The sequence below is a fragment of the Leishmania panamensis genome (assembly GCF_000755165.1).
Source record: "Leishmania panamensis strain MHOM/PA/94/PSC-1 chromosome 9 sequence".
NCBI classification, from domain to species: domain Eukaryota; phylum Euglenozoa; class Kinetoplastea; order Trypanosomatida; family Trypanosomatidae; genus Leishmania; species Leishmania panamensis.
The window spans coordinates 179010-205360 of record NC_025888.1 but is presented as its reverse complement, the minus strand read 5'-3'; the positions used below and the strand labels follow the sequence as shown (position 1 = coordinate 205360).

Below are 26351 nucleotides of genomic sequence, written 5' to 3'. Positions count from 1 at the left end.
ACCCCGGGGATACTGTGCGCTGCGGTGTGTCCCTCTTCCTCCCCCCCCCCATCATGCGGGTATACACCGAGAGAGCGAAAAAATCATTCGGGAGGTGCTCACAGAGAAGAGTCTGTTTCTTTGGCCATATGAGTATTACCGGGCGATGGGTATGTGCCTGTGTGTGTGACATGTGCGTGAGACCACCGGATCGTCATCACTGCAACGTCGCCGTCGTCCCCGCACAGTCCTCGGCAAGATCGTTATGCCCCACCGGCTTCCTGTCCGTCATTTTGTGTTGGTTGGTCTAACATACATGGGAGCAGAGAGAAAGGAAAATGAGCGCCATACGGAGGGAGCGAGAGCTGCAGTGCTGCATGGCGTCAGCGTGGAAGTGAAAGTGGGAGAGGGGGGGGGGTGAGAGAGAGAGAAAAAAAACCCGACAGCGCACGCTGATGCCATCCAAAGGAGAGGCCGTCGAAGATCGGCGAGTGTGTGCACTCACGCCGCCAGGCTCTTCCCTACTCTTCCCATGGCCCCATCGACACTTCTGCAACATCCTCCAAGGAGTCTGCATGTGGTGCTACTGCTGCTGCCGCGGCGGCAACTGCGGCAGTCACGGAGGGACGGCTGGTACCGCTGGTGCTTGGTGACGTGCGCACGGAGCGGCGCTGGTGCGACTGGACGCATGCGGATGCGGCGGCGTTGGCGCACTGCAACAGTGACCGCTTGACGCTGCGACCTGCTTCTTCGTGACTGTCCTCTTGCATCGAGTTCTGGGTACATACTGAGGAGCCTGAGGAGGAGCACGACGATGGCGAGTCGAGCTGCTGCTGCTGCTGCGTCGGCGACGCTTGGCTAAACTCGCCTGCATCAACGTGCGCGGGCACCACTTCCTCGAAGGACCGCACTGATGGCGGTGGTGCTGCTTCGTGGTGCAGTGAATCAACGGTACGGCTCGACCAGTGTGGCACTTGCTGAGGTGGTGCAGAGGCGGTCAACGGCGGCAGCGTTGTTTTACTCGCCGCCGAGGCAGCGATGGCAGCGGCCATGGTGCGGGTGACCATTTCTGGAAACAGTTTCGACGGCTCTGCCGCCGCCGCTTCTGCTACCTCAATAGCACTTCCGTCAGGCTCAATGCTCGCTGCTGTCGTCGTGAGCACAGCTTCACTTGCGGCTTCAGCGACACTCACACGGCTGGTGCATGGGGAAATGACGCGCGCCAGATCGGTCCACATGGCCAGCGCGCTGTGGTGCTGCAACCGCAGCAGGCGAAGAGGGTAGTCGCGCAGCGCCGCTCGCCAGCGCACCTCTGCATCACTCCTCTCGACCATCACCGACGCTGGCACCGATGCGTCGGTGATATCCACGCCGCCAACGCGGTGCGATGCGTCCGTGTCGCCGCTCTCCATCAACTCGCTGTGCCTCACTGAGGTGATGGCTGTTTCGTGGTACAGTCGCTGCAACTGCGGCAGGCGTCGCGCAACTGCAGTAACTACAGGAGCTGTCACGAGGTCCGGGTTCAGGGCAAGCAGGTTCAGCACGCGTAGCTCCGCTAGCTGGTCTAGCTGGCGGATGCTGATGTCCGTCAGGTGCGACCAGCCCGCGCCGTGAAGGTTGAGCTGCTGCAGGGCAGGACATGCCTGGATGAGCTTGCAGAGGGCTGCGTCGGTGAGAGTCCGCAGGTTGACCAACTCGAGCGTGTGAAGACTCATGAAGGTGGGCAAGCCGCTCCTTGCCGACACCGTCCAACAGGCGCTGCTCAGTCCTTTGCAGTGGTAGAGGCACAACTTCTGTACAGCCGTCTGCGAGACGAGGAACCGTGTGAACACGTCGTCGCTGGCAAACGTGCACTCAGAGAAGGTAACGGAGGCGAGTCGAAGTCTTTCTTCGCAGCCGCCCACCTCCTCAGTGCGGCCGTTGAACCGCCGCAGCGCCTCTTTATTGAGAAGCATCCCGTGCAAGGAGACCTGCGACAGGCGAGGCGCCACGAGAGAGAGGAGAATGGCGCGCTGCTGCACCGGCAGTGGCAGCACACGCAGGCTTCGACTCGTGAGCACGTGCACGTGCGCGAGTGAAGAAAACAACACCTCCACGTGATCTAGCCGGAGGCGGTGAACGTGCGGGCAGTGCTCCAGCGCAAGGACTCGCACCTGCGGGGCGGTGGAGTTGAGGAAGTCGACACACGCGTCGGTCAGTCGCACACAGCCCGAGAGATCAAGTGTGTGCAGCCGAGGACAGCGCTGCAGCACCTCTACGAGGAGGCTGTCCGTCAGGCGGTCTGTTGGTGGCAGCAACAGCACCTCGGCAGAGGGACAGTAGAGCTGGGTCAGAGTGAGTGTGTCCTTCACGTCGCAGGCACTGAGGTCGAGGGTGCACAGGTTCAGTGCGAGAGAGTCGGTGCCAGATGTGTCTGTCGGCTCCGCGATGATGTACGGTGCATGCATCAAGTCACGCGTTCGAAGTAGACACCACAGTGCTTGCAGGCCCTCGTCACCGACTGCCAGCTCCGGCAGCGACAGCGCGCGCACCTGCGTGGCACCCATGAGCGCATTCGTGAGCTTCGTGAGTACAGCGTCGTTCCCTACGCACCACACCTCGAGATGAGCGAGGGAGGGGAGGGAATGCAGCAGCGCGTCTGAGAGAGTCGACATACCGGCGCACTCGTTCTCGAATCGAACAGAAAGGGTGCGGAGATGCACAGACGCCCATGCGCGGAATGCAGAGAGCTTAAGGGCTGTGGAAGCGGCGACAGCCCCACTGCCACTGGGCTGTCGCTCAAGCAGACGATGCAGCACCGAGACCTGCGCGTACGTAAGCGGCGGCTCCGTTGCGACCAAAGCCTCTCCAGAGGTGGCAGCAAAAAAGCACTGGATAAGCTGCGGGTGGGTCGGGCAGCCTAGGTAGCAGGAGGCACTAATGTACTCGAGTATGACTGCTTGGTCAGCTGCTGTGGCGGTCACCATAGAGTGGGAAGTCCCCTGGCCTACTCTGCCGTAGGCCCTGGCGAGCGATGGTGCAGCGGCCCCAGCTGCTGGCAGGATCATTCGCATCTGGGCCGGTGCTCCCTCTCTGCTGCCACCACCACTACCACGTTGGCGTCTGTCATCACGCAGCAGTAGAAGTTCCTCATTTTGGAGCTGCAGCACAGATTCTAGTCGATGCACGGCTTGACGCAGCTGCACTGCCTCTGCTTGGCAACTCGCGAGACGCTGCTCTACTGCCTCGTTTGTGTGTGTCAGCTTCTCTACCTGACGGTGCAGCTCAGCGCACTCCTCTAGCTTTGCCTGGTATCGATCCAGTGGTATGCCGGACGGAAGAGCTGCGGCGACAGCCGCAGCAGCGTCAACAGGTGGTAACATCCTTGGCGCCACCGCCAAGGTGCGTGCAAAGCCTTGCGCAGATGGCGCCGAGGCCTTTGCGAGTGATGCATCTGCTAAGCTCAAGAGCGGACTACTACCTCGGTAGAAGCCACCATTGGCGGTCGCCATCGTGTTGGTGCTTGTCGGGGGGGGGGTAGGGGTGATTAGAGAGAGGGAGAGCAGCAGGAAAGCCGTCGCTGCCGCCGTAGAGGGAAGTACTGCAGCTCGGCTGTCGCGCTCTTCTTTGTTGCCGCGTTACGCTGTGATGGCCGGCGGTGGTGATGGTGGTGTCAATCTCTGCGTCTCGGTTCGCCTTTAGGGCACAAGCAGACGGGATGGAAAGTGCAACCCCTCCTCGGAAAGAGAGAGATGAGCGCAACTGTGTGTGTGTGCGCGCTTGTGAATACCTCTGTAAGAGGCGGTCTCACAGAGAAGAAAAGGTGAGAAGAGGGGGTGGGGGGTGGGGAGTACGAACAGCGAATGTGTGTCCGGCGTAGAAAAGAGAATTGCTGTGAAGTGTGTGGCCAAGTAAAGTGCGAGGGGGAGAGGGAGGGCTGTGTGTGGGGTTCATGGCGGTAGTAGTATTGGTGGGCGTAGAGGCGAGGATGAAGAGGGGGCGTAGCTGGGGTGGGTGGATAAGGCAAGGAATAGAGAAGCACAACGGCGCCGTCTCGCCGCCTCGGCCCCTCGACGAGGAGCGTTGTGCGACTACTGCTCAAGGCTACGAGAGAGCGGTCGCCGGCCATACACACACACACATACACACACACCCACAAACAGCATACAAGCACCTTCACCCATCCATGGTGCGCAAGGCACATCCCCCCTCTCCAGCGCACTTGAGATTTGTTGCAGTATTTCCCTTCGTCGGCTGAGGGAATCGCACGCACGCACGCACGTGCACGGGGGGGGGGAGAGGGGGGGACGCCGCAGATGTACTTTTTATTGGCTCTCCATTTCTGATTTGGCGGCGGCCTGCACAATGACGTACACAGGCGAATGCAGGCACACAAGGCTACACTGCGGCTGCCTTCCTATTCCCCCCCGTCTGGCAGTAATGAGGGCTCAATGGTCAGGTGAGACAGTGTAGAAACACAGGGGTGGGGGGGGCTGGGTGTTGGGGAAACGGGTGGGGAGGGAGAGATGGGGCGCGCGTGCGCGGGTATGGGGGGGGGGTGACAACCTGCGTCCTTCACCAAGGCCCAAGCAACAACCATATTCGAGAGAAAAAGAGCACCAGCACCACCATCGCCGCGATCGGCATCACTCAAGCACTGCACCGCGCGCTCGCCCACCGCCTCACTGGGGAAGGGAGGGAAGGGAGGGGAGGGGAGGGAAAAGGAAATGAAGTGAGAGAGAGCGAAGACGCCTTCTTCCCTTTTCGCTCTCTCTCTACAATGGGACGAACCAACGAAAAGGAGAAACAAACAAAGCGAGGAAAAGAGGGAGGGGGAGGAGGGAGAGGGGGGCTATGTTGTCCCTCCCCTCTCTCTCTCTCTCTCGCACTCACTCCAACCCAGACACACACACACACAGACGTGAATGAAGAACAACACGCACACCAACAACAGCTCTACCTGTGCATCCACGCGCTCAGACATATGCGTGCTGCTGCCCCCCTCCCCCCCCCACACACGCGCACTCCCCCATATACACCGCTCGATGGGACAGCCAACGAAAGGGAGGTCGTTTCGCTTTGGCTTTTCTCTGTCTCTGAGTCCCTGAGTGCGCTAGTCCTCGGGTGTGCATGTGCGTGTGCGTGTGTGTGCGTGTCAGGGGGTGGGGGGAGGAGGAGGAGGGGAGCGAAGCGGAGGTAGAGGAAAAACGAACGGAAAGGGCGAATGGCAAAAATCAGAAGACCACACCGAAGAAACTGAATTGAGATGGAGCACGAGGAAGAGAGGCGGAATATACGACGATCGTATCGATCACCCTGAATGAGCACAAAAGAAAAGAGAGCGCAACAAGAGAGGGACACACACACACACAGACACACACACACACACACACATCGCACATCGCACAGGTATGCACAGACACGAACCGACCAACCAACCAGAGAAACCCCAACCGCATCGTCCATTTTCGCGCTCTTTCGTTGATGTAGAGAAAACCAAAAACTGAAAAAACACGTCGGAGCAAATAAAAAAAAAGTTTCGTTACGATGCCTCAGTCCGTGCGCCTCTTGGCCCGCCCTGAAGTTCCGTCGTCTTCACATCTTCGCAGTACACACACACACACACACACACACACACACACGTGCCCAGCGGCCACTGCGAGAGTTGCTGAGAGAGAGAGAGAGAGCCAACACCACCGCCACTACTGCCCACTCCACGATCAACCCCCCCCCCCCGCTACGGCTATAACGGCACTAATTGTTGCCTCCACGGTCAGTGCAAGCGAAGAAACAGTAAAGCAGAAAACAGAAAAGAGGTGAAGCGGATTGTCCCATATAGGCACCGGTGAAGAATGGGAGAAGGAGGAGGAGGAACGACGTGTGAGCACTTGCGAGGCGGTAGTCACCCCCGCCCCCATACCACTCTCTCCGCCCTTCCCTTTTCTGCCCTTTTGTTTCTTCTTCTGTGTGTGTAGCCTCGGGGACCCGTACCCCCACCCCACTCTCGGTGTGAGGAGCCTGGACGCCTCTCCGAGGGAGGGCACCACGTGGCGGCCAGCACGACGGGGGCGGCTGCGAGGCGAGGGGGTGGGTGGGGCCTGGTGACGCGTCCTCTGTGGGAGAGAGTGAGCAGGTTTGAAGACGAGAACCTCTCTGCGCGTTACACTCGTGTCTGTGGCGCTAAGGGCACAGAGAAGACGGAAGAGAAGAGAGAGCCGGGCGTGGATGCGCGGAGACGGGGTCATGGGAGGGGCACTTCTTAACACCGACAGCAGGGAGCGAGATGAAAATGAAGATAGAATGTAAAGAAACGATGTCGAGCACGCACCGAAGAGGAAGACGAGTGTTGTAGCGTTGAGGGAGGAGACGAGACGTACAGCCTGGCGGACAGGAGCCGCCTTCCCTCAAAGAGGGTCTAAAAACAAATCAAATCGGGTGTCAGCTCAGTACACACCCACACGCGCACAGCGCAAGCAAGCGAGAGAGCGAAAGGGGTCTATGAGGACATGAATGAGAGGAAGTGGTGGAGGTGTAGGCGGCGGAGAGAGCGTGTGTGTGTGTGTGCTGTTCTGATGTAGAAACACGTAGAAGGACAGAGAGAGAGACAGACAGGCACACAGAGAAAGACACGCCAACGCAAGAACGCAGCTCGAACAGAGATTACCGTGGATCAGCGGAAGGGGAGTTCGATGATCAGCCGAGAAGAGGCAGCAACAGACATGAAAACAAAATAGAAGCGATAATGCGACGTACAGAGGCCAGCGGCAGCTTGGCCTACTCTCTCCACCCCCCGCATCACGCTTTTCTCTTGTTATCCCTGCTGCATGCTGGGGTGACGTCGCACCACACACCCATAATACCCACCTTGATCCCTCTCCTTGGCTTGCTTTTTTTCTAGATTCACAGACCGCTTGCGGTGCAGCTCGACGGCGGTTCGGTGCTGCGACGCGCACTGGTCGGCGCCGACATTGGCGGCGCGTCCTCGCCGTGCTTCTCCTTCATAAGATTGTTGAAGACACTCAGCGGGGTGCGCAAGTGGCCATCTTTGACGGCCGGCAGCTGCTTGAGGCTGGAGTCGCGTGCGCGGAGCTGGATGTAGGCGGGGCTCCGCCAGGAGGGGCGTTGCTTCAGCAGTTCGTCGCGCACCGGTTGCAGCACGTCCTTGGGGACTACAGGACTCAGCGGGTCCTCTTCTTCACCCGGGCCGCGCATGTTTTCCTCAGCGAGGATTTCAGCGGCGTTGTTGTCGAGGGAAGGGGTGGAAGTGGACTGGTGCGGTGTCGCCGCGCTGCCGCGTGGGGTGCGGGACAAGGCGCGCGGCGACGGCTGCGGCTTTTCCGCCTCCGCCCGCTGCTGACGTTTCTTTTCCTCCTCGAGCTTCTGTATGCCCTCAGCGCGGCTCAGTAGTTGTGGCAGCACCTTGCTAGAGATGAAGCCGTCTGGGATAACGTTGCTGAGAGAGACGGCGTACTCGTTCAGCTCTACATGCGCGTAGCTGGCCGGGTACGGGTTGCGGCTCGTTCCGGCGCTCACGCCCCAGTTTGACCCGAGAAGAAAGTAGCGCGGTGGGCAGGACGTAAAGGGGCGGAGTGCCTTCATCGGCACCTCAACCTTGTTGGACTGCTTGTTGTAGACGCGGTGTGGGGCCATGATACAGTAGTAGTTCTCCTCCGGCCCCTCCTTGGTATCGAAGAAGTACTCAGCCACCGTACCCTCGCACTCGAATCCATGGTACTGGTTCTCGTAAGTGATCGCCGAGCGCACCACGGCTGCAAAGCGGTAGCGTTCCTCCTGCGCGTTCAGGAAGGCGGCCCGCGGGCGGCGCTCGTCCGACGAGTTTGTTAGCATCAGCAGTACCTTCTCGTTCGTCGCGTCGTACACCATAAGATCAATCGTGCCGGTCTTGACGGCGTTCGGGTCGTTGTTCTCACGGTAGCGGTACGTAACGGGAGCCAAGATGAGGAAATGCGGCAGACCATGGCGGTCGGCAACTTTGCTGCCAAAGATGCCTCGGCTGGAGGTGAGGGAAGGGACGTAGTTCGACTTCTGCGGTGCCCAGAACTTCTTGTAGTCCTCCAGCGTCGTTGCTTTCTGGCCAACGATCTTGTTCGGACCCATCTGTGGTACATCTGCCGTGATACAGGACAAGAACCAGTACCGGAATGTCTCCTTGTCTTTAATGGGCTTAATCTTCTCAATTACCTCCCGCGCGCTGCTGTTCGTGCGTTTTAACATTGCATCCCAGTCATCCATCGAGAGAACGTTGAGGTAGTTCTTGTAGGCCGCATCCACGATCTTGGGCAGCGAGTACTGTGCCACGCGGCTGGATGAGACGTACTCGTTGTCGGCAGGCAGGCCGTGCAGGCTGGCATCCACGCCGCCCTCGTTTGGGTTGGCCATCTCCTTGTCCTTACGGCTGCACAGCGAGGCGAGGCGGTCGATGCCATACTCGGCAAAGATGTCGTTACGCAGCTCCACAAACGCCTCCAGTCGTTTCACTGTCGGGCATTCCTCCAGTGCTTGGCGGAGCTGCGCCACCTTCTCGCGCATCTGCTCGTACTCGACCCGCTTGTTTTGCAGAACCTGTTGGCTGAACATCTTATTATGCGCGTCCACTTCGAACGGCTGTGCCGACTGCGTGAAGTACGCCTTGCCGCCCATCTTCTTCAGCATCGCCGGCACTTCTCCGTCGCTGCTGTCGCTTGTGTACTGGCCCTCCTCAAGAGTGGCGTACTGGCGGTAGAGGGCGACGGTCGCCGCACTCTCTAGCAGCAGCGCCTGCGATGGCATGTACGTCATGAACATCTGGTGGCGGAGCAGCACGGCGTTTTCGCGCTCCCAGGCGGCCAGCTCACCGTGCGCCTCCTTCAGCTGTCGCTGTTCCTCGCTCTGCAGGATGTCGTGCTGCAGCTCCTGCTGCTTCTGGGAGAAGAAGCGGGCGCGAGCCTTGGCGTCCTGCACGTACATCTGTATGTCTTCTCCATCACTGAGGAAAGGCTTGAGACGCTGCTGCACATCGGCACTTTTGAAGGCCTCGCGCAGCTGCGCATGGATGGCGACGCGGGCCGTGAGCTGGTCGGAGCGCGAGGACTGTAGTGTTTGCACTATACGGTTGCTCGCCACATTCGCGGTCAACACCGTTGGGTCGCCAGCGTAGTAAATCATGTCGGTCGCCATGACCGTGGCCAATGTCTGCACGGCTGCACTCATCTTGAGGAGTTGTACAAGGGAGAGCGAAGAGGAGGAAAGAGAGAGAGAGGCCCCGTGAGACTGTGGCGTGTGTGATGGTGTGGAGTTTTCCCCCCCTTGTTCTGGCACTGTGCGCGTGTAAGACAACAGCAACAACGACAAGAGAGCGAAAACGATGCGAGGCGGACGCAGCAACAACACCAAATAACGTCTCTCCCTCCCGTTCTCTGCGAGTGTGTGCCGCTTTGTCTTGCTTCTGAGTTCGTTTCTTTTTTTTTTTTCTCTCTCTCCTACAGACAGGCACTGACGGGCACACGGCTCCCCTTCTCTATGGTCGTGCCGATGGCGTAGAATCGGAGGAGGAGTGGTAGAGAGGACGATGAGGTGGTAGTGGCGGCGACGACGGTGAAGAGACCCTCTGCGAATGGTGATCAGCACAGGGAGGGGAGGGGAGGGGGCGGTGCGTGAGGGTCAAACACACGGAGAGAAAAAGGCACACGCACACCCACACAGTCCCCAGCAGGCGTGCACGCAGACCGAAGCAAGCAAGGAGGGGGAGGAGGAGGGGGAGAGGTGAAGCGTTGGGGAGGTGCAGACGCATGTCGCATGCCCTCATTGACACGGCACCACGCCACGGGAGTACAGGGAAGCTGGCGGGGTCGACGAGGCATACCGATAAAACGTCCCTCTTTTTTTTTTTGCCTTTTGAATTTGATGCGTTTTTTTTTCACTCGCCGCTGACGGGCATTTCCCTCCCCTTCCGATGGGCACACGCACCGGCACACACACGCCCCGGCACACACACGATGTCATCCACACGCGCACAAACGACGGGAGATGGCGCTGCGAGGCAATCAGTAAAGTCACAGTATGCCCGTCGCCACGATATCGTCGGCGGCAGTGACAGAGAAGGAGGAGGAGGAGCTCGGTGAAGAGACAAGCCCGAGCAGCAGCAGCAGCAAAGAACAAACAGAGGTACACGAAGAGGATAGAGCAGCTTCGGCAATGAGCCAATAAACACAACCCCCACCCCACCCCAGCGATGTCCGAGGAGGAGGAAGGAGGTGAGGGGAGAGGGACAGGCAAATGAAAAGAGGACCGGAGACAAGGCGTACAGGCACCCACGCACAGACATGCGCGCGCCATCAAGGTGCCGTCCCGCTTTCTCTTGCTCACCGAAAGAGGTCCTTGTGGTCCTCCGTCTCCACCACCGTCTCGGGCACTCCCGTGCCACGTGCTTTCTCCATCACCTGGATCTCGTCCCAGTTGAGCAGGTCAATGTTGTCGCAGTTCTCGGGGGCGAGGTAGTTTGCCTTGCCGTGGAAGGGCACCTCCACCTTCTCGATCAGCGGCTCCGTCTTGATGTATTCAGCCACGCTCGTGTCGCTGGCCGACATCTCTGCCATCATCTCTGCCAGTGCCACAAGGCTGTAGTCTTCCAGGTTGATGGCAAGCGTGCCGGTCTGCTGCCCTTCGTTGATGCTCCCGTTGCCAACGGGAGGTGACTTGGCGTTCTCGACATCGACCGATGAGGACGAACCAGGCGTCGACAGCTTCTCCGGAAGATGGCCGCACGTGTTGCCACCCCCCTGTAGACTCCCTTGTGAAAAGCGACGGAAGTCACCCCCATGTCCATCCTGCACTCCATCTTGCATCTCCGGTGGCAGCCGCGCTCCCTCCTGCTCCGCTAGCAGGAAATCTGTATGTCTCTGCTGCGTGTCCATCTCCTCCTGCAAATGCTGTGCACTTACCATGGCACGGTGTCGTACGGTCTTCTTCGTTGCCCTCGCCGCAGCGGCCACACAGCGCCGTGTGTGTCGAGACGAGACGTCACCGAGCGGGTTGCTGTGCTGCTGCTTGACAAGTTCTCGTTGCTGCCGCCGCGTCAGAGGCTCGTAGGCGTCGAGGACGATGGTCTGCACTGGTGAGAAACGATAGTTCACCTCGGAGTCGATAAAGAGGATGCGGCTTGTGTCCTGCCCTGTGCCGTTCACCTCGTTCGCCATGATGCGCAGGTACTCGGTGTAGTTGTTGGGCGCCAAGCCTCTCTTGCGGTTGCCGCGGCCTGAGCCAGCGCCAATAATCTTTGAGTGGTCATTCACGTAGCGGAAGGGAACGGGAAAGTCGAGACGGTGGAACAGGCTCATCATCTCCCGGTCGTTCTCCGTGTTGGTTGGCACAAACAGCGCAACGGCGCACTGCAGGCGCCGCAGCGTCGTAGCCAAGTAGGCTGCATAGGGGCGCGGCTTGACGATATACGGGCTGGCGGGGTCCACGAAGCCGATGGTGCCCTGCAGACGTATGCCGACAATCAGCCGGCTCGCCAAGGGAATGACCTGCTGGTTGCCTACCAAAACGATGGCGGAGGACATCCTGCTTGCATGCAAGAGGAGGGGCGCAGAGAAAGGAGTCCACTCCAGCCCTTAATCGTCCCCCGAGGTGGGGAGGGGGGGGGGAGTGATGGCAGCACTTCTGTAATCCGCTCTTCCTTGGGCGTTAGAGTGTGAAGTATCCGAAAACACTGCCAGCGCCACATGTGACGCCGAACAGACGCATACACACACGCACACGCACACGCACACGCACAGACGCAGATAAAAATGCTATAGCAACGCCTAAGCCGGTGTTGGCTCTTCCCTGCGGTCCGTGTCAGCAAAGGTGGGAGGGGGGAGGGAGCGAGCCTATATGAGATGTGTGCATCACGAGCTTTGGTGAGACATTCTACTCGTCTTCACCGAAAGAAAAGCAGCCAGCCAGCCAGCCAGCCTGCAACGGTGTAGGTGATACCCGATGAACAGAGGTGGAGGGGTCACCGTAGACGCGTTCCAGGACACAACTCGCACCCCCCGCATAAGAAGCAGCAGCAACAGCACCTGAGGCTTGTCCTACAGCGTTCGAGTCGATCTTTGGTTGGGTGCGCGGTGCACGTTGATTCCTACAGAGGTGCCAAAGAGAGATATACAGCGCAACGGCGAAAAGGGAAGCGGGAAAAAACACTGTTGTACATTGCGTGTGTGTGTGTGTGCATCTCGTCACACTAGGAGCAGCGGGAAAAATCACGCGAGTGAGTTACAGAGGAGGTAGGGACTGAGGGGCAGGCGAAGGGCGGCGGCACCGCGGGGCTTAACCAAGGCTGATGTGCACGTCATACATAGAAACGCGGTGCCGCCTCCGACATCCTTGTGAGGGCCTGTCCATCCTTCCCCCCTACTCTTTCGCCCGGATTTAATGGTTACCAGTCACTCCTGCTGTAGCCTTTGCGGTGCGGTTGAACTGCTGCTGGAGACGCCGCTGTACGCGCAGACGCTGAGCATAGCGCAGGGACGCCAAAGGTGCCGATACAGGCGCAGTAGACAATGCTGGATCGCGCAGTGGGCGAGCACCGACATCCTGCGTCATTGTCGAGCCCCACTGCGCGATCCAGGGAACAGATCGAGGCGCTGCGTGCATAGCCTCTACGTCTAGGCCCCGAAACATGATCGATGTCAATTCCGTTGTCGCGGGCTCTGTGGTTGATGTGGCCGTGACAGGCATGAGTGGGGTCGAATGCTGCAGTTGTGGCGATGCGTCGCGTCGGGCGTTTACATGCATACTCGCTGCCCCGCTCCCGCCGCAGGAGATGGGCGCGTCGCCGTCGTGTGGAGCCAGCAGCGGCGATACAGGGAGACACGGTGTGCCCCACCCGGTTTGCGTGGTTGGGCGTGCAAGCAGGCGTGGCGGCGCCGCCGCACCTTTGCAGTCGAAGGACGTATTGCGCCCGCTGATGTGACTTGGACCGCTTGCCGTAGCCGCCAGCAAATCGTCACCGTCTTTTCCAGGACACAGGCCACTCACGCCACCCTCGCGGTGGCTCGCGGCGAGACCTTCGCGCTGAATGCCGCGTGCCGCTGGGCTGCGCGTGTGCGGCCAATGTGAGGCGGCGGTGGCATAGAAGGACGCAAATGGGGAGGGTGAGCCGATTTTGCCGTTGCCATCGACACGTGAAACCGAAAGGTGCGCTGCGCGCCTTTTCGGTATGCGTGCCGCGCTGGTCGTTCCCGGGGCGCCTCTCATTGGCCGCACACGCGACGGGCTCATCATTCGCGGCACCGTCCGCGGCGGGTAGGTGCCTGCGGCGTAGGACACAGTGGGAGGCGTGGAGTCGCCGCCGCCTCCGCCGCTCACATCGCGTGTGCCATCAAGCAGGAATCTCGCCTCTGCAGATCCAGGAGTGCGTCGCTGAGCCTTGCTCTCCGCCTTCACACGTCGGCGAAGCGAGGTGGTTTGCGCTATTGGGGTTGCTGACGGTAGGGCAGCGCTGCGGCCGCCGTCCGCTAGGGTGACGGAGGGGGAGGGCTCTGGACGGGGCTGCGACGAGGGAAAGAGGTGATTGCGCCGCTCTTGCTGGAAGCGGACGTGAAGGTGGTAGCGCTCGCGCAGCGACACCTGACCGTCGAAGGCGTCAAGCGGCACGTCGTCGAGGTACTTCAGCAGAAGCTCTTCCACGTCTTCTTCCTCCCGCGGCCGTGCGTCGTCGTTCGCATCTTCCCTAGGCGCGGGGTATACATCGGTGCGGTGGAGTTCCCATGCGCTGCAGACGTTCTCAATGCCTGAAATTGCGGTTGCGGTGCGTGACTGAACACGGCTGATACGTGCGTGGTAGTAGAGCGACTGTTCGAGTAATGCTTCGTGCTCCTGTTCCTCCAGGCGGCGCTGACGTGAGTCCCGCTCTTGCTGCGCGGCCGCCTCAATCTCGATGCGTCGCGTAGCGTCTGCCAGGCCGAGATGCGCCCGATAGACCTTCAGGGACCCTATGGGCTTCCCTGTGGATTTCCGTTGCTGTGGCGTCCAGTGTCCATGGCGTAGGGACTTCTTCTGCTGCCGCTTCTTCACCAAGGCGCGGGCTACACCGTACTGGTGGCCACGCGGGGCCGCACGCACTTTCAGATCATCACGAAAGGCCTGGCGGAGCAAGCAGTATCGATCGTATACGTCCGCGTCGAACGCGGGCGGCGGGCACGAGAGCAGTGTGTCCAGCTGCTCTGTCGTGAAGTGCGTCAGCGGCATCAGGAGGGAGAGGCTGGAAGGTTGCAGCGCATCGCCGCACTTTCCTGTTGGCGCCGCCGACTTCTGCATTCTCTTTTGCGCATCAAAGCAGACGCGAATGAGAGTCCAGAACTCGACGAGCGGCGCCTCTGTCAATGTGGCTGCGTCGCGGTAGAAGATGAGCGGAAAGGCGAAGAACTTCTCGTGAAACGTTTGCGGTCCAACGTGCTCCGTCGTGCCGCGGTACGCCCATTCCTCCTCCGCGATTGCGATGTGGGCCACCACGGGGAGGCGGGTGGGGAAGAAGAGCTCAAGCAGCTGCAGGACGAACAGCACGAAGGTCCGCTTGTCCAAGAGACCTTCCTTGTCGTGCGGAAGTTCGTCGTAGACGTCACGAAGGGCCTGACGCACCAGGATGGACTGCCGCAGCTGCCGCCACGCTTGCTGAGCTGGCGCGGCCAGATCGGTGCCTAGAGGCGGATACAGGCCCTCCCAGCAGCGGCAGCCACTCATAGTGGACGCGACGGGGACGCGATGGGCGTAGGGCTTACGCAGTGATGGCGCGTGCTCCTGCAGCTTCAGCACCGGGTGCGGGATGACCGGCACGCCGGCGAGCAGCCCCTCCGTTGCTGGTGTGTACTCCGGCGCGTTTCCGCCAGCGCGGCCGATTACATGGGTGCCGGGGCCACCGCAGCGCAGCCGTCGCTCTTCGTACAGCGCCCGGCAGTACAGCTTGAAGTGGATGAGCAAGCGACTCTGCCGGTAGCACCCGAGGAAGCGGTGCGCCGTTGTCGTTGCATTTTTCGCCTGCTGGTGTTGGTGTTGCGACGCCCTTCGTAAAGGTGACGCGCCAGTGCTGCTGCCCTTGTCGGTGGCAACGTCATTGCCCTGGCTCTGTATGACCTTGGCGTAGATGTTGATGTTCAGCGCACCGTCGTACACGGGTCTCGCCCTTCGTGAGGGGTCTCCAACGCGTTCTTGCCGCCGCCACTGGTGTCGACAGGCGTTGCCGTCGCCAGGGAGCATCGGCAGATGCGGCGCCTTCCTATTCGCTTTCTTGGCCTCCGCTGCAAGACGAGTGTCGCGCAGCACCGATGCTGTCGGCGACGTGCACCCTGACGAGGAGCCGTCCGAGTCGGAGAGGGTCAAGTCGCTGTAGCGCGCACTAATGCGACCAATGCTGTGCAGCCAGCACAGTTTGTGTGTTCGGTGATTCACCCGGCGTGCGAGGCGGCGCATCTGCGCTTGGCGGCCCTGGTGCTGAGAGGCGCCTCTGGAGAGTCTGGCGATGCTGTAGCCCACATCTCCATTGATACGACCACCATCGCCTGCGTGCAGCCCACGCGCTTGCGAGTCTCCATACTTTTCCATCGTGCCAAGGAGGCCCCCGTCTCCAGTCTCGTCCTCCGAGTCGGGCCACATGGCAAAGCGCGGATCAGGGGAGACGCGAATGAACCCCCCGGGCGGCAGAGGCGACGGCCAGACGTACTGGAGCCCGTACAGGTTCTCCGTGCCATCCACACACGCTGCGGCGGCTTCCTGACGGCGCACGCGAGTGTTGTCGTGGCGCGGCTCGGCGTCGGTGACTGCAGCAGCTCTGGTTGCCACTGTTTCCCTACAGCTGGGTGTACCTTCATGATGTATTAGCGCTTCTGCGCTGTCTTTTATGGCTGCTGGCCGCTTTGCCACGACGAGCGGGTCGCGGACGGCGGAGGCGTGCAGCGACGCCTCTGTACGTGTCACATCCTTGCACGCCGCCTCGACGGCCCACATACCCGGAGGAAGCCGGGAGCGCTGCCATAGCGGCGTGGTTGGCATCCGCGGCTTGCGCAGCGGCAGCTGCCATATGAGCGGAGTCGTTGACGCGAGCAGTTCGCCCTCGCACCATCGTCTCTGGCGCACAGCGGCGTTGCTGTTGCTGTGCTGCGGAGGAGGAAAGACATACACATCCTGCAAAGCGTGCCGACGGGTGGTCGCGCTGCCACCAGCGCTGGGGAGAGAGCCCTGCTGCTCGTTCAGCACGGCATCTGTGATGGCAGTCTGCATGGGCACGTCGACGCGACCAGCTATGACGTCGCGTGCAAGTCGCGCCTTGAGCTCATACGAGGTACTGCCAGAAAAGCGGCGGAGGGAGGTAAGGTGTTGCCTGACTGCGTGCTCCTGCAGCCACTGCTCTCGCGCGTGCTGAGCGGGAGGCATAGCACCGAGTGCCACACGCTGTACGGTCTCTACAGCAGAGGCGGCGATGATGGAGCGGGGGTGCTTTGTGGAGAAGCGCGACGCCATTTCGTCATCTTTGACAGAGAAGACGACATGCTGCGCCATTACAACAACCTCGTCCACTTCATCCATCATCGGCGCCGCTACGTGCCGTTGCTGAGCGCCGCTTTCTGTCGTGCTGACGTGGTACGGTGTAAAGGACGAGGAGAGGGTTGCGATCCCGCTGGCCACGCCGTGCACTACGTGTTGACACACCACATCGCTCTTGGATGGGCGCCGCTCCGCCTTCTCTAGCTCGTCGTCCATCCAGCGCCGCTCCCGCCATACCTTCCGTACCTCCATCTGCGCACCAGAGGACAGCAGCTCTGGCGTGTCGCGCAGCAGCCGAAGCTCTTCATGATAGCCCTCAGTGCTGAGCTGCATGAGCCGTTGACGGTACGCAGCGTCGACGAGGATGCGCTTCCACCACGGCAGCACACGTGCGCCGGCCGTGGGCGGCGGTGGATCACAGTGACCGCCGTCTTCCGAGGGGGGTTGTTGTAGCAGGGAGGTGTCGCCATCGTCGCAGCCGCTGTGCGCGCCCAGAAGAGGTGGAGTGTGTGTGACCCCTGGATATCTTGACTTGAACGGTATTTGTAAAGCTGCGGAAGGATGCTGGTGCGACATTCCTGCGGCAGCTGGATCTCCGCCTGGCTCGGGCAGCGCAACAGGAGCCGAAAGCGCCGCTAGCCGTGGGAGGGCAGGGGGTGCGACATTACTGTGCACTTCTGGATCGAAGGATGCTGACGTTACACGGGTAGCATTGGTCTGCACGTTTGCGTTCTGACTCGGGAGAGCGACACTGTTAAGAGGCGGGGGGAGCGTGGAGCGTTTGAGCTCTTGCCGCCGAAGCCAGGTCGGGGCGGCGGTTGGACGATCGCCTGGGTCGGCGGCAGAGACGTTAGCAACGTTCTCCTGTCCGCTGATCGCATTATCGGTATTCCCTAAAGCCTGAGGCAACTGCGGTGGCGGCGACGAAGCGAAGGAGAGCGTGGTACATGCGTCACTCTCCATATCTTCAAAAGAGGGAGGGGTCAGGGGATGGGAGGTTGCGTGTGTGTGTGTGTGAGGGAGGCGCTCAGGGTCGTGCAGACGTCGCAGCTGGGCAGAGAGGTAGGCGGATCCCTCTTTTCTGGGGTTTTTCGTTTGTCCGCCGCATGCACGCGCGCTCTCGCTTATCACAGTGATGATGATGGACTGTTGTTACGCCTGGAAGATTCAATTGATGTATACACATCCCTGTCTCTCGCTGATGCGGTGGAAGAGACTAAGGGGGGGGGGAAAGAGGCGAGGAGAGAGGTGTGGTCTTGTCCTGATCGCCTACGCGCACACACCCACGCTCGTGTGCGTCAAGAACTGATGTTGAGAGTTCTTTGAGTGCGAAGAGGATGCGGATATGAGCCGATGGAGAGGGGAGGGTGAGGGGTCGTAGATGATGGCGGTTCAGGGGAGAGCGCGAGAGACAAACGTGCATCCTTCCAACATGGCAGCAGCGAATGGTCCGCAGTGCACCGTTATGTGTCTCTATGTCTGCAGCGAGCCACCTTGGTGGTCGACTTGGAGCTCATCCCGTGCGTTCTCTAGAGCCCCAACGTGCCGCATGAGGGAGTGGGGGAGGAGGAGGAAGGCACAGTGTATGTATGTATGTGTAAGAGCGCATTGTTTAGCCGCACATCCTCTTGTTGGTTTGCACAGGCGTGGGCTGACGTACGCTACGTTGTCCCGCTGTGATCACTGCGGACAAAAGCGGCACAAAAGTCCATCCGCGAGCAGCAGTCGTGCACTGCGCGTGCTCAGCGTGGCGCACAGCTGTGGGCCGCGGTTGACGCTCGCTCATCACCGCAGTCGAGCGCTTCATGCAGACGACCTCATCTTCTCACTGTACAGCATCGCCCTGTACGCTTCGATGAAGCCCTTTTTTTCGTTCATGCCAACCGACAGCGGCTGGCGGCGCATGCCGCCACAGCTGCCGCTCACAAGGAGCGTCTGCCCTCGCTGGCACATGACGTTGCGCAGCTCCAGAAGCACCGGTGTGGACAGCGTCCAGTAGCACACCGACGCGGTGGATTTACTCTCCGCCGCCATTGACGGTGTGGCGCGCGCAAGGCGCGCGCTGCGGTACGTCACTTCAGCGGAAGTGAGGAAGGGGCTTGCCCACGCCGATGTCGTGCTTCCGTAGAGAAGCACTCCAGTGCGGAAGAGCGCCTCGAAGAAGCCCTCACTATCGTCGCCAAGCACGTTCTGCAGGGCAGGAGAGTCGTACTGAATCGTGGCAAGGTGCACCACACACTCTGCGGATGCTTTGTGGGGCGCGGCAGACATGCACGTTACCGTCGGCATCAGCAGAAGGCCACGTCCATTGCTGCACGTTCCCTCGCCGAACCACCACACCGGCACTCCGGCACGCGCCGCTGCCTTCTGCACGCGGTAGAGCGGCAACTCCGTCGTCTCCGTCTTCTTCTGGATGGCCTGCTGGTCAGCGTTGCCCGGCTGCTGCGCTGTGAGGAAGACGAGGGAGCCAGTGCGACGGGTGTAGGCCCACACCTTCCAGCGCTGCATGGGACTAGGCCAGAAGACGCGCAGACCGGGGGTGGCACCCGCTTCTGCTGTCGTCGTCGCATCTGGGAAACAAATGGCGTGATAAGGCTGGGCGAGTACCACCTCGAGAACCAAGGCATCCCACACAGACTGGAGGTTGCACACCACGAGGTCACCCGCACGGACTGCACGGGAGGAGCTGCTCGCCTCGCCGTTCTGTTGCTGAGGCTTTACCAACACCGCTGGCTGCTCTGGAAGGATGTGACCGATAAAGAAGAGCAGGCCACGCAGCCACGCTCGCTGCAGCGGTGCAAGCAGGAGGCGACCCAGCAGGCCGAGATAGGCGGCATGGAAAACCCACAGCAGAGTGTCTGTTACGAGCAGGAGAAGCACAAACACAGTGCTGAGGAGCAAACGTATGGGAAACATGCAGATGGACGCTATTCGACCAGCGGAGGTGGGGGCAATCACGAAGGTGAAGGGGTGAATGCCAGTGGCGGCATCGCCAAAGTGGCGGAACTTCTCCATGGCCTCGTCCGCTGTCTGTCTCCGTCTTTTCGCTCGTGCGTCTCCACTCGCTCTGCCGCTGTGATGGCTGCGACCAGGGATGCCCCTCCCCCTGCTCTCTTTCCTCCACTAGAGAAGCAATAAAAGGACCGGGATGGCTTTTGGTGGGGTTTCGATCACGAAGTACTTCTATAAGTGGTGATGAGCGACGTAGACGAAAGACGGCTCGCGGGGGTTGTCGTAATACGTGTGCGTGCGTGTGTGTGTGTGTGCACGCGAGAAGAGGCGTATAGAAAATACAAGAGAGGACAACGATGGGCGTCATGCCGACGCGGGGGGGTGCGGGAAGACAGAGACGTTCATCGGGAGGAAGCGCAGAGGAGGAATAGGGAGGGGGAGGGGAGGGCGACGCGCGAACACACGTTTCCGATAGAAGCTGCAAACAACACTCCAACCACCACTGCTTGTCGCCCTCGCACCTCCCCTCTCTCCTCCTCTTTCATCAAAGCATACCCATACGCACCCACTCACGTAAGAGTGTAACAGGAGGTATGAGAGATGCTCGACCACGATGGTCTGCTGTGATCCTCTGCGGCCATCTATGGCCATTGCTCTCTCGTCACGTGTTGCTTCTTACTCATCCGAGTTGGTACTGGTGGGTGAGTTGATGGGTGTGGCGGATTTCACGACCGCAGACATCCATAACAAAGCGGTGGAAAGAGAAGAGAAAGCCGACGCAGTCACACCCACATCTGCAGAGATGATAGGCGCACACATATTGTATGCCCCCCGTGCTCGCGTGCGTGTATGGCATCTACTGTTAAGCCGCGATCCCTCTGCGAAGAGCTAAAAAAGGCTCTGCTGCCTCTCCTTACACGTCCGATTCCGTCGTGGAGGGCTCGACAAGGTCCACCGGCAGCAGCGAGTTGAAGTAGTGAAAGTCCAGCATCACCTCGTTGCTCTGCGAATGAATGTGGACCAGGCGATCGGAGAACTTGTAGTGGGTGATAATCTCCTCGCTTGTGTAGGTGCGCTTTGCGGTAATGGTGGAGCCGCTCTCCATCTCTGTCGCGTCGAAGACGGCCACAATTTGAAAGTGCGCCCGGACTACGTCCGCGCGGGACGCGAACGTGGACGGCACTTCGGCGGAGGTGCCGCCGCTACCGAGCGACGCTGCGACGTGGGGTAGCTCCAAGAAGGGGTGCAGTGGACTGCGCTCGTCGATAATGTGAATAATCTCGGTCGGATACCAAAGGGAGAGCTGTCCGCTTTCTCCGTGATCGAGATACCTCTCCCCCGCGCAGGTCCAGCGCATCTCGCGAACGCATAGATGGACCCGTTCCATGACATGGCCGTTATTCTCGACGAAACCGTGGCTCTGCATGGACAGTGAGACGTCAGGCTCAGGAATGCCAGTGGGCAACACCGATCGCTTGACGGCAGAGGCGGCGCAGGACGACGAGGCTCCCGAGGAGTGGGAGGAAGAGGCGGAGGTGCTCAGCGTGGAGGAGGCCGTCGTACGAGACGACGAGGCCGACGACGACCTGCTGGGGCTGCTCGAGGCGCTCTGGTGGGCCTCCCTTTCGGTGCACTGGACACCGCCGCGACCTTCGCTGCGCTGACCGCGATGGCCTCCCTGACTGGCCGCCTCACCGGCGCGAATACCACTGCCGGTCGTGTGCAGCTGCTGATCCCGCTGCTTTCGCCGCCGGTGGTGTCTCTGCGCAGGGGCCGGCCTGCTCTTATCCTCTCTGCTGCTTCTCCCAGCTGAGTCGTGTGGCGCCGGCGGGCTGCATTGACGGCTACGCTCCTTCTTGCGTCGCTTCTGCGCCTTTGCCGCGTGACGGTTCTCATCGCTCTCCGTCGCCGGCACTGCGGTCCGCTGCGGCTTCCCCTCGCCGTCGCCTCCAACGAGCACCACTCTGAGCAGGTGCTGATGGGTGCACTCCCCCGTCGATCCGGCGAGCTCTTTGACGAGATGCGCGTCCCGTAGCGCCTGAGGCTGCTGCTGTTGTATGTGGTATTCTTTGAGGGGCTCTGCCGTCACACAGAACAGGCGTAGCTTGCCGCGAGCTAGCGGGATGTGGTTGTCTACGTTGGCCATCCGGAACACCAGCCGCCACGGATTCGCCCGGCCTGGTAGGCCTGTCAGCGTACAGAAGTCGCTAAAAACGACGCGGTGGCCCAACTTGTCCGTGTGCGCGGCCTTCCCTACGACGAGGGCGGCGACGAGGCCGACGAACAAAATGTTCACATACGAGCACACCATCACGATGGCAGTGCGACCGCTGTAGCACCGGTGGGTGGCAACGCTCATCACGTCCTCGTCCTCGCCCATGTAGCCGCCGTTTGCCGCCAAACTCACGACCGTGAAGTAGATGGCGGAGACCACGTTCACTTGCGCCCCGCATGCCATCCCCCACGCGTAGTAGGCGCCCGTGATGAGCAGCACAATGATGAGGTAGAGAGCGACAGAGTACGTGAGGAGAATCGTCCACGATTGTGAGCGAAGAAAGTAGAAAAGGGACAAACTGCGAAAGCGAAACGTGTTGACGCCGACCTGGTGCGCTGTGAGGTGACCTCTGTCGTCGAAGACCGGCACCTGTCCGGTTAAGCTCCTGGGGTCGCGGTGCTTCGTGCAACACATTCGCGACATGAGCGATGCCAGTGCAGGTCTTCGCGAAAGGCCTTGCGTTTGCGATACCCCACACCATGCAGGTGACGACGCGCCCCGCACCGAGAAGCCGGGTCTGCTGACCCCAGTCGACCCGTAGTCTGGCGGCACATCGAAGAGCGGCACACCGAGGATAGAACTCTTCAGCTCGCTGGGGAGGTCATGCGGGACTTTCACTGCCCGCTCCTGCGGTGTCAACGAGACACCACGCAACATCGCCAAGCGGTGCGGATGCTGTCAATGAAGAGAGCGTGGGCAGTTGCGAGCGCGTCAGCACGGCGCGGTAATGTGAGCACGCGAGAGGTGGGAGCAGGCAGCAGGAGACTCACCAGTGCACGGGTGATGCGAGCATGGGAAGTTGTCGCTGAAGGAGGTGCGTCGTGGTGTTTTTTTTTTGGGCGAAGCAACAGGAATGTCCGTCCTAAGAGTCAATTTCTTTTCCTTTCGCTCAAACGAGTCACCCAACGCACCAAATCAACAACGCCAAGTGTCCGCAGAGAGAGAGAGAGGAGGGCAGGGGGAAAGAGGAAAGGAAGGAGGTGGGTGGGGGCTACTGATGAGCGCATGCTGTCGTGTCACTGAGTGCTGAGGTGGCAGTGTCTCTGCCTCTGTGCAGTGGTGCCGCCACAAACGAACACCCCCCAATACGACACAATCAAAAAACAAGTCGAGTCGCTAATGTGTGACCGCCGGTGGGGTCTTTTTACCGCGCGGGTAAAACAACACAAGCAAAGCGGAACAGAGGGAGGGAGATGGAGATGGAGGGGCATGGACGAGTGTCGGCAAGCATGCAGGGCTGAGCAGGGGCACCGATAGTTGCAGAAGTAGCGGTACGCTAGCCTTGCTGAGCGCTCAACACACTGATACAGTTTCCATTGCCCTTTTGTTTCTTCTTCTGTGTGTGTGTAGCCCCGGGGTCCCGTACCCTCACCCCACTCTCGGTGTGAGGAGCCTGGGCGACTCCCTGAGGAGGGGGTGGGTGGGGCCTGGTGACGCGTCCTCTGCGACAGAGAGTGGGCGCGCTGCCGAGGAAAAAGTGTCCGTTTCCCTATGGACGATGGAGATTGGAGTAGACGGTGCTGTCTGCGTGTGTGTGTGTGGGGTACTTGTGACTTCCTTTAGTGTTCTGCCCACCTGCCTGCCTCACTCACTCCCCCTTGCTCATGGTGCTCCTCGCCCCCTCCCTCTCCTTTCTTGACGTTGGTTGCTGCCCTTGTGGTTGTTCGTCTTGTTCATGAGTGATGCGGTTTGGTGGACGGGCGGGCATGCGTGTGTGTATGTCCGTCTATTCACTTGGCGCGTGTCTCTCGTGTAGAGAGGGAGGGGAGGGGGGTGACAGCGGGGGAAAATGGGTGGAGTGGTGGGCTACGTTGCCAAGGATGAAAGAGAGCTACAGCGACACGGGCAATGGGCGAAGCAACAACCCAAGGAAAGAAAACACGCACACACCCACGAAGGCCCCAACTCTCGTCGTGTGTGCGTGTGCATGTGTGGTTGGTTGGTTGGTTGGTTGGGGACACATTCTTGGCAAGTGCACGCGTGTACGTCAAAGAGTGTGGCGCCCCTCTTCCTCCCTTCCCCCCCCCCTCGCCAACGCCGGTTGCTCACTTCCCTCCTCCTCCTCCATTCAGCTCACCTTTGCACGTAAAAACTCGACGGGAGAGAGAAGCACAGTCGTGCGCAGGGACGTCTCGTGTGCACCTGTACAGAGGCAAGGGGGGAGGGAGGAAGGCAGAGGGAGGCGGCAGGAAGACGTCGGAGAGTAAGTGGGGGAAGGGATGGGGGCAACACGAATGGGTGGAGGGCGACGTTCGGCGACGGTGGTAGTGCTGCAGCGGGCGGCAGCGGCGGCGTGTTACGCACCCCCACGCACACACACACACACACACACACACACACACGCAGAAAATGCCTTACTGTGCATACAAGACGGGAAGGCAAGACAGGAAAAAAAAGCGAAGAGAAGACATGTCACGACAGTCGAAGTACACGCGCCCGGGTGCACAGGCGCACCCCATGTGGGAAGGAGGAGGAGGAGGAGGAGGATTGGCAGAAAGAAAGAACGAGGGCGAAAGGGGGGGAGGGGGGGGGAGGAGGCAGACGAATACATTAACACACACATGCACACACACACGCACACGCACACACACACACACACACGCAGAGGCTTAGCGCCGATGGCCGTCTCCCTCCTCCGTTACGTAGTCTTCTTCTTCATACGTGTCTGCCGTCTTCACAATCAGGCGAATCTTCCCCTCGGCGACGAGCACCACACCGGCGCCATTCTGGTGGCCCACGTAGGCGCTCGTGCTGAAGATGGTGAAGACGCGAGCGTTCTTGCTCAGCTTCAGTCCATCGGACTTCTCCTGATGCGCGCGAAAGATGTACTCGAAGTGGAAGTGGTCGAGGAAGTCGTCCACCGCCTTGGAGCCGAACAGGATGACACCAGTGCCGCGCGGGTTGGAGCCAAAGCCGAACATATCGAGCTCACTCTCGTTCTCGGCCGGGTCGGCCCAGCACGTATCCATCCCTATTTGGCGGTACATGCGGTGCTGCGGCGTCTCGTTCTCTGGAGCCTGGAAGAACGACTCCATCACTGGAAAGTCAGCGCTCTTCAAAATGTCGAGTCGGTCGTCGACGCCACCGCTGTAGCGCGGGATGCCACCGTGAGTGCAGTAGATCTTGTTGTCAATGTTGGCCGTCAGCGGCAGATGGGCAAAGGCCTCACTTGCGCGGTGCCACAGTTCCTCACCGAGGGCGGCGCCAAAGGTGCTGTGGCATTGGGCACGGAAGCTCGTATTGCCGTAGCCGGATATGTCGCCGCTCACGAGGGTGTCTTCGTGGTTGCCGCGCAACAGCAGCACCTTGTGCGGGGCAAGCACTTTCATTGAGAGTAGGTAGGCGACAACTTCGACGCTGAACTCGCCACGGTCAACGTAGTCGCCGAGGAAAACGAAGCGGTGCGGGGTGTAGCGCAGATCCTGGAAGCTAATAAGGTTGTCCATGAAGTAGAAAAGGTCGCGGAAGTTGCCGTGCAAGTCGCCAAAGACGTAGCACGGCGACGCGACGGACCCGTGCCGTGGCTCATTCACCAGTATGCACTTTGCCTCCTCGCACAGGTTAATGAGCGTTCGGCCAAAACCCTCCACGTCGTCCGGCGAATGCTCGCAGCCGTTGCGGACCGCAAAAGTCTTGACGATGTAGTGGTACACCGCGTTGCCGTACGAGGACATGGGCGACAGCATGTTTGCGTCCCGCGCGAACTGCTGGTTGAAGAGCCGCAGCGTCTGATGGGTGAGGATGGCGTCCGCGTCTAGTGAAAGGTCGCGTGCAAAGAGGAGATCGCGGCGAAGGTTTAAGTGCGCTACGCCAGCGCGCTGCGCGAGGCTGGAGACGGCGACGCCGGCTGAGCCGGCGCGAGGGTCCTTCGGGTGCGGCTCATCGTCAACCTCCTCACCACCGTTACCTGCTTTGGCACCGCTCCCATGCATAAGCACGCTACCGCGTCCAAGCGCACAGCTTAGCCGCCCTGGACTAACGCTGCTGAAGCATTCCTCGTCTATGTTCAGGCTAGGGGACGCATCTGTCCCAGCGCAGCCGGTGGCGCCGGGGCTGCCGAGGGAAAAGCGCTGCGTCCGAAACGAGCTGGTGTCCCGCAAGTACTTCGACGAGACCACCGGTGTGTCAGTGTCGCGCAGGTCTTGGCGACCGTACGTCTTGTCGAGCACTGAGGAGAGCGGCACCGAAAGCGCGGCGCCGTTCTCGATGACGATTACTGACATGGATATCTCGAAGCTCGGCGCCGGCGGCAGCCCACCCACACGACCACTCAGCCGCTCCGCCGCTGATAGGGGGCCTTCAGAGACGATGGAGAGGCTGCCGTTACGCCGCATAGCGGTTGGGCTGGCTGTGATAAGCATGGAAGGGTCGCTGTGCACCGCGCCGACGCCGCCGCTACCACTGGGAAGGACTTGGTTCGGTGAGGACCCGCTGCAGCGTTTGGTCGCCATGCTGCGCAGCTGCCGGCTCAGCGCGTTGTTCTCCGACTGAAGGTCCAGAACATAGCTAATAAGCTCCTCGCGGGAGAGCTCCATCAAGTCGCTGGGCATGATTGTGACTATACCGCGAGTACGCCTGAATGTCTGCGCATACGCTTCTGGCTGTAGGCTAGTGGCCGTGCCAATCTACCCACACCCACCCA

The 26351-nt window shown here is 60.4% G+C and overlaps 7 protein-coding genes across 7 annotated transcripts, besides 2 other annotated features; all 7 read right to left on the bottom strand.

Annotated features, from left to right (window-relative positions):
- Window positions 1-500: 500 nt before the first annotated feature.
- LPMP_090540 (leucine-rich repeat protein, putative) lies at window positions 501-3470 on the bottom strand (the record flags this gene model as incomplete). The annotated part of the gene is made up of 1 exon (XM_010705990.1): window positions 501-3470. One exon carries the CDS (start codon window positions 3468-3470, stop codon window positions 501-503), a length of 2970 nt encoding a protein of 989 aa, XP_010704292.1.
- Window positions 3471-5941: 2471 nt separating this feature from the next.
- Window positions 5942-6089: a repeat region.
- Window positions 6090-6858: 769 nt separating this feature from the next.
- Window positions 6859-9168, bottom strand: LPMP_090530 (hypothetical protein; the record flags this gene model as incomplete). Its single annotated transcript, XM_010705989.1, has 1 exon — window positions 6859-9168. The coding sequence occupies one exon, from the start codon at window positions 9166-9168 to the stop codon at window positions 6859-6861; it is 2310 nt and encodes a 769-aa protein (XP_010704291.1).
- A 1151-nt stretch (window positions 9169-10319) lies between these two features.
- Window positions 10320-11519, bottom strand: LPMP_090520 (hypothetical protein; the record flags this gene model as incomplete). Its single annotated transcript, XM_010705988.1, has 1 exon — window positions 10320-11519. One exon carries the CDS (start codon window positions 11517-11519, stop codon window positions 10320-10322), a length of 1200 nt encoding a protein of 399 aa, XP_010704290.1.
- Window positions 11520-12372: 853 nt separating this feature from the next.
- On the bottom strand, window positions 12373-16815 carry LPMP_090510 (hypothetical protein; the record flags this gene model as incomplete). The annotated part of the gene is made up of 1 exon (XM_010705987.1): window positions 12373-16815. One exon carries the CDS (start codon window positions 16813-16815, stop codon window positions 12373-12375), a length of 4443 nt encoding a protein of 1480 aa, XP_010704289.1.
- Window positions 16816-18285: 1470 nt separating this feature from the next.
- Window positions 18286-19497, bottom strand: LPMP_090500 (hypothetical protein; the record flags this gene model as incomplete). Its single annotated transcript, XM_010705986.1, has 1 exon — window positions 18286-19497. The coding sequence occupies one exon, from the start codon at window positions 19495-19497 to the stop codon at window positions 18286-18288; it is 1212 nt and encodes a 403-aa protein (XP_010704288.1).
- An 850-nt stretch (window positions 19498-20347) lies between these two features.
- LPMP_090490 (hypothetical protein) lies at window positions 20348-22366 on the bottom strand (the record flags this gene model as incomplete). The annotated part of the gene is made up of 1 exon (XM_010705985.1): window positions 20348-22366. One exon carries the CDS (start codon window positions 22364-22366, stop codon window positions 20348-20350), a length of 2019 nt encoding a protein of 672 aa, XP_010704287.1.
- Window positions 22367-23119: 753 nt separating this feature from the next.
- Window positions 23120-23169: a repeat region.
- A 1149-nt stretch (window positions 23170-24318) lies between these two features.
- On the bottom strand, window positions 24319-26259 carry LPMP_090480 (serine/threonine protein phosphatase, putative; the record flags this gene model as incomplete). The annotated part of the gene is made up of 1 exon (XM_010705984.1): window positions 24319-26259. The coding sequence occupies one exon, from the start codon at window positions 26257-26259 to the stop codon at window positions 24319-24321; it is 1941 nt and encodes a 646-aa protein (XP_010704286.1).
- Window positions 26260-26351: the final 92 nt, after the last annotated feature.